At 36.4% G+C, this 13,507-nt stretch overlaps 1 protein-coding gene across 1 annotated transcript in view; it reads right to left on the bottom strand.

Moving 5' to 3' along the window:
- Window positions 1–7,685: 7,685 nt before the first annotated feature.
- The window catches only part of dnm1a (dynamin 1a), a 75,199-nt gene continuing 69,377 nt past the window's right edge, over window positions 7,686–13,507 (bottom strand). Inside the window, exon 22 of the mRNA XM_067406707.1 lies at window positions 7,686–7,999. Within this exon, the coding sequence (XP_067262808.1) occupies window positions 7,963–7,999 (37 nt within the window). The 3' untranslated portion in view covers window positions 7,686–7,962. The remainder of the gene's footprint in view (window positions 8,000–13,507) is intronic.

Raw genomic sequence — 13,507 nt, forward strand, 5'->3', positions numbered from 1 at the left:
TTCTGTACAGCATTATGGGTAATGTAGTTTTCAATTTCCCTATGGAGAAAATGAATGGCGTTTTTACTTCCAGAACCCAACTGTTGCACATAAGTCAAAATTATCATCATAAGACTTTTTTTGTCATAATTATGACTCAGTATACCATAATTGTGACTTTTTATCTCTTAAATATGACTGTGACATTATCATTATGCCTTTTTATCTAATAAGTTTGACTTTTCATGTCATAATTTATGACTTTCTATGTCAGTTGACACTTCATGTCATAATTATGATTTCCAAAAGCATATAACTTCATATATGCTATAAAAAATTATCTTTAAAGTCCCCCAGTGGTGAAAATCAAGTTTTTAATGTTGTTTATATGTCTTTGTGGTGTTTTTAATATGCTTTAAGACAAACCATTGCTGAGTATTTTCTCTTTAAAACATCAGGGAACCAAAGAAAGTCTCAAAAACATGGTTTGAACTGGTGTGAGTGAGTGGAGGTGGGGCTAATTTACATATTCATAGAACTGCATACTAAATGAGGCAAGGTACATTCAAGCTATTTTAAGGCATTAAGACTTTTTTTTCAAGGCAAATACATTTAAAGATGTCATTTTAGTGATCAAAGATGAGTTTTAACAGATAAAATGATTGACTACAGTGGGACTTTAAGAGTTCAGACCATCTGAAGATGAGAAAAACAGCACAAAAGCAAGGTTTTGGTACACTGAACTTTAATGACGACAAAGCCCTGCTTGACAAGCAGAGGACACGTTACACACATTCATTCATCCATTCATTCACACGTTACACACTCAATATTGATTCACCTTTCTGTCCAAATGCAGAAAGAGGCCCGGTTTATTCCTCTAGACACTCCATTTCTCGCTTTGCACATGATCATAAGCTTAATTTAAAGAAATCACTTATCCATAATAATTTAATATTCAATAATCGTACATGTGGACTACACTAGTCTCTAAACAGTGGAAGCACAATTTGCATAAATGCACCACAAATATACGCAACGCACTTAAGATACAGTATGCCCATGACAAACATTTGAACTCTTAAATAACAGTAATTCTTTTCTCCTTAGTGGGATTTACTAAGACTCGGAGTGGATTCGGGGAAGGTTTGGTGTGAATGATGAAGACAGAAAGATACAACTGATACGGCACTGTTGAAACCGCAGACGGTCTGGTCACGCCACAGAGCGTGAACTATTAGCAACAGGGCTTTATTATTATTTATTAATATTATTACAACAAATCACAGAATTACGAATTACAGTGTGTAGGGTTGCACTCATATTTTCTCATTTTCAACCAAACAAACAACATCTGAACAAACTGATGATTTCTATGCATAGACCAGCATTTGACTTTTCATTTTTGCTTTCGTAATGAACCAAGAAAATCAGATGTGAGGATAAATGTGCATAATTTCAATGCACAGTTCATATATTGGGACAGTCAATGAGAATCTCTGTCATTCAATTTGTGGGATGGTTGATATGACATCATGTGACTGAAATAAAAAAATTGCTCACAGCACCTTTAATCATATGTGGCTATGTTCAGAACATCATACTATTTCTGCAGTATATAGTATGTATGCACAGTATGCAAATGCTCAAAATGCAAATTTCATGACTTAACTTTGGTCAGCCATGAAAAATGCAAAAATAACTTGATTTCTGGACACAACTTGCTGAATTAAACATGCAGTCAGTTGATAAACTACTGTTTAGCATTGAATAGTGCACTTTCACATGCTGTTTGTTAAAAATAGTAAGCAGTATATACTGTATGTACAGTAAAGCAAGTATTCAATTCCAAACAGTCTCTGTGTGGAAAACCTTCCCGACATTTAAAGAGATACAGCCAACCTGAATTCGTAGCATTACGGTCTCTACTTCTTTATGAAATGAATTAAACAGGTTTTGTAAACACAAGCGTCTCAGCGAACGTCTGTCCACCCTAAAACTGCACTATTATGTTTTTAATGACATGCATGTAGATACGGCTGCCTGCCGATTATATTGCACTCTCAAATTGAATCCAGCCCCACTAAAGGTTCAGATTTCACTAAGCGAATGAATGATTTCTGTGCACGATGATGAAGGGTGAACACACGTCCTCGTACCTGAAAGCTTAACATCGTCACAACAACGTTTGCACTGCGAAAAACTCCTTTAATTAGTGCTTTTGTCTGGTTTTCCAGTCCATAAACATCTTTTTACTTGAAAATGAGACAAAAATACTGATTGGGACATTGATTTTTTTTTGCAGAGTGGGAATAAATGGCTTTTGAATACTACATGAGAAGTCATCTGAATGATTTGTTCCAGGAAAGGCCGCCTTCTTCACTTGGGTCACAATGTGAGGAGTTTCTCCAAGAAGACTGAACTCATTTCTCAACGATGAGCCGAGGATGCAGGAAACATCTTCGTCTTGTTCTTTTGCTCGTGTTCGTGGGGTTGATTTACTCAATGAGGGGAAAAACTGAGAAGAAAGTAGGGAAGAAGAAGGTGCTAAGGGTCACGTGGAGAGAAGGGGACCTTCGGGGCTGCTCTTGTTTGACCGACTGAGCCATGAAAGCAGAAAAGGAAAAAGATAGTTAGACTTGAGACAAATGAAGCCTAGAATGTGTCCTCAGAGTCCACACGCAGAGAAGACAAACCCCACGTTCCCTCCGTTCTATCAGGAGACGTATAGATGTGTGCTGTTTACAATATAAAGTTTCATTCATAATAAAACATTGGAATATTACATAACGGTTTGCAGATTATCCATTTATATTAAGTAAAAATGTCATGTAGTGGCCACACAAAGCATATTTTTACTAAAGTCACATTTCAAAATGTCTCAATGTCATTGTATAAAAAAAAAAAAAAAAATGTTTTCAAAAATATAGGCCTGTCTATGATCGCATGACCAAGATGTTGCATTAGAATATGATTTGTGTGGAATTAATCCTTGTTATTAAATAATAAATCAAAATTAATAAATAATTTATTTATCATTTCATTTATTGTTATTTTTAGTAGGCTATTTATTTACTACGTTTTTCTTCCAAATCCGCATGACCTACACTCGAAGCCAGACCTGTTTTAGCATTTTACATCGTACAAACTTATTTTTTCTTTGTAAAAAGCATTTTCTCCAGTGTCTAACTTAATTCGTCAATCACGCGGTCAAGTATGCCCGAATAATCAAGTGTTTCCCCCCATTTTAACTGTAACCTTAAACTGTACACTAAATATTGATAAACGTGTTGTATTTGATATATTAAAATAGCCTTGGTCCGTTAAACCGCTATACCGGTACTACTTTCCCGCATCTCATATCACTCCGCCTTTTTCATTCAAATAGGAAATTGGCGCCAAACGGTTAATGCGTCTGTTAAAATCCCCTCAGAAGACTTTTATATTACTTTTATGGCGAAAATAAAACTTTTGACTGGAATCCACCCCAGGAGACGATGGTGCCCACACGAACTTTGTGTGTTTCAACTTTAAACTGGTTTAACTGTCAAATAATGAGGAAAAATGTTGTATCGACCTCAGGTAAGACTTTAGTTTATTGTCTGCCGCCGTGCAGTAAATAACATCACTATTAACAAAGTGTTCAATGAAAATAGTAGCTTAAGCTCTCTTCTTGTACTTCTTGTAAAGTTTGACAGCCTTGTTTATAATATCTTGCGTAATGATATAACTAATAATAACACGGTTTAACTGATCTCGGGTCAGTTTTATAATTTAGATTTAGTTTTAATGACAAGCACGTGTGTTTACTGAAAAAAAAGTGGTTAGTTAATAGTTAATTACCTCTAATTAGCATGATTAACCAAGCCCTTGCAAAAAAATAAGCACTACAAATGAATACAGATACATAAATTATACATCCACGTCATATTTATTGAATTGTAGAATATAATTTATATATGTGTTCTCGTTGCATTTACATCGTTTTTGAGTTTTGTTCCCTCATAAACAACCCAAGAGAAAAACTGTCACTATCTAATTGTCATGATTACCATCTTGTGTTTTGGACTTTTATTTTGAAGTTCTTATAAAAACTATATACTTATTTAGTTTTGAATTGTTCCTGTGTTTTCAGTTCCTGGTTTAGTTCCTGTTTGTCACTCTAGTTTGTCTCTATAGCAACTAATGATTAATCACTCACACCTGTTCCTTGTTCCTGCTCTTACCTCCTGTGTTTAATCCCCAGTGTTTCTTCTGTTCTTTGTCTAGTGTTGTTCCTCATGAATGTATTTTGCGCATTTGTTTTCCCCATGTCTAGATTATCTTGTTCTTTGTCAGGATATAGTTCTGTTATTCTGTTTAAATAAACGTTATACTGCATATTTACTGAAATACCACTTTACTCTAATGTAATGACATTTAGACATTTAATTGTGGCTTAAGTGTCCAAATATGTTTATGGCCACTATTTTCATGTTTTATATTGAAATGTATACGAACTACTATGGAAATGATGACTTGATATTAATGCAAGTTATTATAAAGTGTTACTAGTGACTTCATATTTTATTTAAGGTTCAAGATTTAAACAATTTCTCATGATGCAGACATGGAAAGACTCATGTGGAATGACTGGAACTATGGGAAAGTTTATTACCCTTCGGGGAGTTTGGTGTCGTCTTCTGGCCCGTGAGCTCAGGGACCACTGCAGCCCGACACACATACGAAACAAAAACAAAAAAAGCCAAAAGTAATGTACAGAAATACAGATGCACACGAGCACATTCCAGAAGATGCAGTTATCATGTGACTCCAGAACACACTTTGGAGAGATAATGCATCCCATATACAGTGGGAAATCAAGCGTCTGCTAGCCGGGCAGTAAACCAAAAGAAGCTTAAAGATGGCAGAAAATAAAGTGACAAAAATCAGAGAAAAATGCATTTATCAAACCCATTCATCGAACATTTCCTTTCAAGCTTATTCTTTATGATAAGGAGCCATATATGGTGAATTAATATCATGAACAGTGATCTAAAACTCATCAACCATCTGTCAAAGAGTTTGAGTTCATTAAAACATTGTGTTCTACATTTCCTAAACAGGGGTTTTCAAACTTATGCCCAAAATGTCAATAGTTTTCTGAATTTAGCTTTGGCCTACAGTGTTGTACATCATCTGCACTTCTCTAAAAGGATGGTTAAACGGTAGCCTAAGGGCTTGTTCACACAGAACGCGTCTTTGCGTCAAACGTGAAAGCACTCAGGAATGGTTTTTAAAAAAGTGCAGTGCAGAATGTGAGGGTCTCGAGACGCGCTTTTGAGACGTGATGCAATTACGAAAAAATAATAGAAATAGGCAAATAGAATAGATAGATGGATAGATACTATTTTTGACTTGGGGGGGGAAAAAAAAGAAAATAATCGCAAATTAAAGCTGCAAGCAGCGTTGAGAGGGCCCTCGCACCCGGGCTCACCACCACCCGTTGGCCTCAGGAAAACAGTGAACAGTGGGCGACATGCATTTAAGTGAGTGAATACAGGAGAATTATGCCAAAGTCATTTCGAAATGCCACACTTCCTGCGGCCAACAGGTGGCGCTTTTACCGTAACTGAATTTTTCCATGTTGATGTCTTCAGCCCAGAACTATTTTCGAACATGTGAAGTTTGAAACAGATCGGACATTGTATGTCTGAGTTACAACAACTTCCTGTTTCTTTCGTGGCGTTAATCGCATAAATTAGCACTCAGCCAAGTGTTGCATGATTTAACGTGTTTCTAGCATGTCTGGTACTTCGTGGCATGATGAAATGTTACTCTGGTAGTGAATTTCAGTATAAAGCATGCCACTTCCTGTTGCCAGCAGGTGGCGCTATGACTAACTGAATATTATCATATAGACGTCTTTAGGCTAGGACTCTTATCACACATGTGAAGTTTGGAGCAGATCAGACATAGTATGCCTGAGTTACAACAGTTTCCTCTTTCATGGCAAAACATCAGACTTTGTCAGGCCGCCACGGACACGCCCTTCAGTGAAAACTCAAGATCTTTGATATTTATCATCGCTAAGGTCTTAAGATTAGACTGACAACATATGATGTTGATCTGGTTAAATCTCCATGAGGAGTTAATCACAGTGTAAAACATGTCATTTCCTGTTGCCCCCAGGTGGCGCTATGACTGTAACTGAATATTGTCATATAGATGTCTTCAAGTCAGGTCTCTAATAAAACATGTGAAGTTTGGGGCAGATCAGACATTGTATGCCCGAGTTACAACAACTTCCTGTTTCATTGCGAAACATCGAACTTTGCCAGGCCGCCATGGACACGCCCTTCAGTGAAAACTCTAGATCTTCGCAATTTAACGTGTCAAAGGCCTTTAGATTAGACTGACCAAATATGATGTTGATCTGATTAAAGCTCTAGGAGGAGTTCGTAAAAGTACAACATGTGGAAATGGCAAAAACTGCCAAAATTTTGTAGAGAAATTTCAAAATATCTCACTTCCTGTTGGGTTTACAAACTTTGCACCCAGGGGCTTTTTTGTAGGTATTGGGCTGTTACATCTGTCTACCGAATTTCATAACTGTACGTGAAACGTAGCACGAAGGGCGCTTAATTGAAATTTTGTAGGTGGCGCTGTCGAGCCATTTTGCCACACCTAATTCTGAAACCCATATCAGATGTACATTTTCCCCACTTCTGACGCGTGTGCAAAGTTTCATGAGTTTTTGAGAACGTTTAGGCCCTCAAAAATGTGATTCATTTTGGAGAAGAGAAAAATTTTGGCTGAGCAATTCCAATAGGGTCCTCACACCATCGGTGCTCGGGCCCTAATAAAACAGTTCCCTTGCCAACTTGCTATTATAAACAGAAGCTCGCAACGCTTGCCCCGCCTCCGAGTTCTTCTGATTGGTCTGCTTTTTTGAAACTGACATTGATGAGCAGTGCTGCGTGTAAAAGTTGAAATTCTTTGAGATGGCGTCTTAAAAATGTGGCGCTCATGTGCAAGGTGCTGCAAAAGACACGAGACGCGGCGAGTGTAATGGTCATACACGTCCGTCTAGCACGTTTACATAGAAAACAATGGAAATGTAGTGCATTGGAATAGAAAAACGCGTTCTGTGTGAATGGCCCCTAACGCAGTAATTACTTTTCGCTTGAAAAAGTAAAGTAATGGATTACAGTTACTTCTGATGTGATTGCATTAAATACAGTATAGACTCTTTAACAATACTATATAAAACAATAGTAGATTTAACACAAAATTTAACTTCTAGTGGTAAAATGTATTTTATTAATGTACACTGTAAATACATTGGTCAGTTTATGCAATGTTGTATGATTTATTCAGCCGTTTCCTGTCTATACTTGTATTGTTCAAATGGTTAACTGATCAAGAAAGTAATTATTAATGCAATACTTTTTAGAGCGAGTAATTAGTACAGTAACCTAATTGCACTAGTGAAGATGTAATTAGTAGCTAGTAATTAATTACTTTTTTTTTTTTTTTTTACAAATTACTCAGCACTACATAGGGGTTTTCAAAATATGTAAAAATAATTTAATAAATAATAAGAAATAAAATTAAACTTAATAAATATAGTAAAATAAATACATTAATTTAACAAACAAAAAAATAATGCATAATTTTACACAGTATAAATTTGGTCTTTATACATGAAAATGCATAGGTGCCTTTTAAATTTTATATATTTTACCATATTTGCATCTAAAAGATTGAAAATCCCTGGTTTGAGATCCATGACCTACACAAAATGAACCATTAAACTTGTGACAGAGGGTTGTAGAGTTGTTGTTCTCTACAAGTGTCCAAGTGAGGCTGAGCTGTGTGTTTTTGTGTGTGTGTGATGAGGAGCAGGAAGGGGAGGAGTTCTGGCTGGGTGGGCGTGTCTGTCCTCGCTGTCTGTCTCGGGTGTGGGAGGGGCTAATAGTCTAAGAGGGAGGAGTCTGTGGGTCAGTTGGGTCGAGTAGGTGATGCCGGGGGTCGTCGGCTGCCATGGGAACACAGAGAGAAGATGGATGAGTAACAGAACACACACTCGCGCACGCACGCACACACACACACACACACACACGCACACACACACACACACACACACACACACAGAGAAAACATTCAGTCGGTAAATGTCAAAATTAAAAAATGTGAGAAATATTATAGTTCATAATAGTATAATACAGTAAATTACTGAGTGCATCATTCAGGATATTTAATCTCATGATTTTGCTATGTTATGATTTGTTATGAATCAAATAATTATTTAATAATATTAATACTATTACACTAATACGTTATTATTTTTATGTATTTATTTTTAAAAAAGCTTACTAGCATTTTTGACATTAAACAAGTTAAATAAATTGATTTAATAATAATAATAATAAATATTTAATACAAATTCCATTTGCTGATTATTTTTGGTTATTTTTATTGTAAATAAAAATGTAATATTCAAACATTACAGGATCAAGTTTTAAAACATGTCACAGCATTCACCGATCACGTCTTGACAGAATGAGATGCCATGAGGAGACAAACATGGACATCTGACACTTAACCTTTGACCCCACTGTTCAGTTTCACCCTAAAGATCACATGTGTAGAGTTTGAGTGGATGCTTGTGATTTTTAGTAAGAGGGATCATAAATGATGGTAAAATCGAAAAAAAAAAAAGTGCACAGGGGCTGCAGAAGGAAAGGCTTTTCAGATCTTGATTAAATAAAATAAAATAAAACAAACTAAAATCAACCTTATGCACACATTCAGAGAACTGACGTGATGTTTGCACATTACAGAATCTGTTCTGAGGCATAATCACCAATCAGCATACGAGATGCAAATCATGTCTAAGCTGGACAAGGATTTGATTGGCTATTGGAAATGTGTTCACATCCAGTAAGTTAGATCTGCTATAAACACTTAAACAATATTCCGGGTTAAATGCAACATGATATGCTGTCACAATACTGTAATTCTGACTCGCCCCTCACCGGAGGGTTTCAGAGCAGAAATGCCCGTGGAAACCGACAACACATCACCAAGCTTCAGCTGTATTTAACAACACCATTCCTGTTTAAAGAGTCTCGTCTGACATCTCGTATCCTGAGGGAATGTGCAGCATCTCAGAGATTCTGTCCGTCTGTCCCAGAGTCTGAATGATGAGAGGAAGACGTGTGCATGTGCATGTGATCTGCAAAAAGCTGTAGTACCTATTTATACGCAAAGTAAAGTCTCGATATTTACTATTTGTCACGATGCATTACTCACACGAGTTAGAGAAGTCTGTCTGCTGTAGGGGCCGGATTCACTAAACATTTTCTTCTTATATTCTAACTTAAGAATAAATAATATTTTGTATTCCCAAAAGTACTTCTTAAGAATGTCCTTAACCTGAACATAACGCATGCTACAAATAATACATAATATTACTAATAGGGATGTGCACAAGTTCTCTAAAGTGACACCAATGTTCAGTCGTAAACAGTGATCGGTCATGATTACGCAAGATTATATTGTGATTCATATTAGTCTATGAATTGCTTTTGTTCTGCTTTGGATGCTAAATGCACAATTATAAACATGTTGATTGAGCTCAAATGAACTGAATAACTGCTGCATCAAGCTAGTAGCGACGGAAATAATGCGCACACTTTTTCAGATATCACTGACACCTGTCATTTTATTCTTAAAGTGCCCCATTATGCTATTTTAAAGGGTTAGTTCACCCAAAAATGAAAATGAATTCCATAATTTACTCACCCATAATTTACTCATCTTCTTTCAGTCAAACACAATTGGAGATATATTCTGGCTCTTCCTAACTTTATTATGGGAGTGAATGGAGGGCAAGATTTTGAAGACCAAAAAAGTGCATCCATCCACCATAACAGTAATCCTTTACGGCTTGAGGGGGTTAATAAAGGCCTTCTGAAATTAAGCAATGCGTTTTTTAAAGAAAAATATCCATATTTATACCTTTTATAGACTAGAATCACTATCTTCTGGTAACGTCCATCCACGTGTTCACGAGAGAGTCGTTGCGGCGTATGACGTAGGATGTAGGAGTAGTAGTAATAAATTCTTGTTTTAGACTTCTAATTCGTGATCAGTGTTTTGTTTTGCTCTATTCTCTGCGCTTCCGCGTTCGTCAATACATCATGCTCTGGTCAAAGTTCACAACAAAAAGCGTACAAAAACAAAACGGTACAGTTAAAAAAACTCACTTAAATAAGCGCTTTTACATTTGACTTTGAAACCAAATCTTCCACCATCGTCTTGTCAGTCAGCTCGCCTCACTCTTGTCATGTGATAAATTAAATCTGACTCCTGCTGCTGATCTGTGCTGCGACTGTTGCTCGGCTCCCTCTGAATTGAGCAAATGCGTTCGGTTTTTAATTGTAGTGTCTGTTCAGTCAATTAACTAAATGTATTTTTATTACTATAAAAAAAATCAAAATGACGGAGGGGGCGGTCCCACGGTGGGCAAGTGATGTAGCCGGAGTTGCGGCTGAACAGATGATCGCAGCAAGCCTAATCTGGAGATACTGTACTCGTTTAGAAGATGTGTGATGGCGCCCCCTAGTGCATTACAGTGAAAACATGAAAATCCCGTCAATGGAAGGGAAGCGTTTTCTCATAAAAGAGGAGATGACTTGTCAAAGGCGGGGAAAGAGTTAAAGATTCAGTCTCTCTAAACCCCCTTTTTCCCCGAGAGCCTGCTCTGCTCTGATTGGTCAGATGGCCCAGTCTGTTGTGATTGGTTGACTGCTTACGACACATGTCGGAAATGAAACAGCCATTACCATATCTGAATCTGGATTCACAGCACAGAAAACGGTGTCTTTTCAACATGAACAACACCCTTCCAGTCTCGGATGCAACTACAACTACAAAATAGACGTTGTTCACGGGAAGCCAATGAAAACCATAGGCTGGCATTATGCAAATGTGTTACATTGTTATGCAAGTATGTAACAGGAAGTGAGACTGGAATTACTGACTACTCATTTCAGCAGTTCAGAATCAATTCTTTCTTTTAGGAGACATTAACTTTATTTGTATAGACCTTTTACGTTCATAATCCGCTATATTGCACACTGCATGAAAGGTAAAATGCATAATAGGGGCACTTTAAAAACGGATGTTCTTAAAATATTTGACTTATGAATATTCTTATATTTTCGAGAATCCTAATGATTGTCAATCACAAACACTGACCGTCTGAACTCTTCTTTAGTAGCTGTGCTTATCAGTAAGTTATTTTAGATTAATAAATCGTTCCTGGACTGTGTGTTTGTCATGTTGTGTGTGCGTGTTGAAGGGTCTCAGAGACAGTCGGCCATGCAGAAGGGAGGGGGAATGGCGAGAGAACCACAGACGTACCAGAAGCGTTAGTCCTCATTGGTCACTGATTGTAATTCTGTGAAAAATAATCAATATCAGCAGTAGGGATTGAGCCAGAGCGAAGGGGAAGAGGAAGAGAAGGATGTCCAAGACACACACACAGTTAACATGGAGGAGACACAGAAACATGAACACTTCTCCAATCCAAGCTAACCAGAGACTGACGTCCAAAACCTCTGCGCTGAGCTCGGTAAATCATTACTTAGCCAATTATGAATTTAAATGCAAAGTCCTAATCATCATGATGGATATTTATGGATTTTTGAGATCAGAGGTTTTGCAGATCAGCGTGCAAATCATTTATTAGGGACTTCAGCAGTACATTTAGGATTTAACTAGGGTCAGAATGAAAGGTGTGTGTGAGTGACTGGGAAGAGTGTGTGTGTGTGTGTGTGTTGCTGTCAGGAAGCAAGCATTTGCCGTCAGTGTTAGAAACGATTCAAATCACACGCAACAGAAGACAAAATTCAGCAATGGACAGAAAGAAAAACAAACAACATAGAGAACAGAAACATCCCTCATGGCCTTCCTTTGGACGGTTAGTAAAGCGTCTGTCTGCTGTTTGTGAGGTGCTCAGCGCGGCGCGTGCTGATGTGATCGAGACGTCCATTCAGTGACACATTCATAGATGAGATGCTGACTGTTAGAGCTGGGTGATATAGTAGTTGAAGCATTCAAAAGCCTGAGATTTATAAGCCTTTTGATGATATTTTGGGGAACCATCTTTTTAAACAAACAACCCTTTTAGGCAAGATTTAAAGTACTTACAAGATGTAAAATAGAGGGAAATGGATAAAATAATCTACTTTTTTGTCATGCATATGTATATATATATGCATATATAAACTGACGCTCAAATGTTTGGAGACAGTAAGATTATTATTATTTTTTTTAAAGAAATTAATACATTCCTCAATGATGCATTAAATGACTCATAACGGTAAAGACATTTACAATGTTACAAAATATTTCTATTTCAAATAAATGCTGTTCTTTTGAACTTTCTATTCATCAAAGAATCCTGGAAATAAAAATTTCACAGTTTCCACAGAAATATGAAGCAGCTCAACTGTTTTCAACATTGATAATAATACGAAATGTTTCTTGAGCAGCAAATTAGAATTCTTGACAAGCTTTGATATCACAGGAATAAATTACATTTTAAAATATATTCCCATAGGAAAAGGGTATTTTAAATTATAATAATTCACAATATTACGGTTTTTACTGTATATCTGATCTTTGGTGAGCAGAAGACACTTCTTTCAAAAACAAACCCTCTGGTGCTCTTCAGTCACTCTTGACCAAAAAAATCGAATGTTTTTTTGTTGTTGTTGTTGTTTTTTTTTTTACTTTATAGGAACACTTGGCACTTGCTGTGCAAACACACACACACACACACACACACACACACACACACACACACAAAAGCTAATTTCATCTAGTGGAAACTTTTGGTAATGCGCTCATCTCAAAAAATGAGCTTTTAGTAAGATTTTGTTTATCAACCTCAAATTTGCAACACAACTTGTTTAGATTTATGGCTTTGATTTTCTCACAGTTTTAGAGTAAAATGTGTTTTGGAAAATATATATTTCATAAACAAATTGAAAAGTTTTTTTGTGTGTGCATTTTCATAACAATAAACAAAATTCTACAACTTTTTTTTTTTTTTAAATTCACTTCTTTAAACTTTTTTTTTTTCAGTTCAGTAATAATCTGACAAGTGTCTTTAAAAAGAGACCAAACTGAAGTCTTTGATCCAAAGCATTCAAGATTTACGACAGTTAAAGGAAACATTATAGAATAAAAACATTATCAAACTAAAATATACTTTCATTTCAGTGAAATACATAAATAAATAGGAGCACCAGAGTTAAAATCTTACCAACCCCAAACTTTTGAATGGTAGTGTATTTATTATAAAACATTTTAATACATGACTTGAACCCTTTTGATCGATGACGCGAACTAATTATTCACTGAATCTGACAATTTGAACTGATTCACCGAAATGAACTGAACTTATCAGCTGAAAACATCTGCCTGAACACACTCATACTCACGCGTCACGAGACGATGAAGAATCCTGAAA

Source organism: Chanodichthys erythropterus, chromosome 13, assembly GCF_024489055.1.
Source record: "Chanodichthys erythropterus isolate Z2021 chromosome 13, ASM2448905v1, whole genome shotgun sequence".
NCBI classification, from domain to species: domain Eukaryota; kingdom Metazoa; phylum Chordata; class Actinopteri; order Cypriniformes; family Xenocyprididae; genus Chanodichthys; species Chanodichthys erythropterus.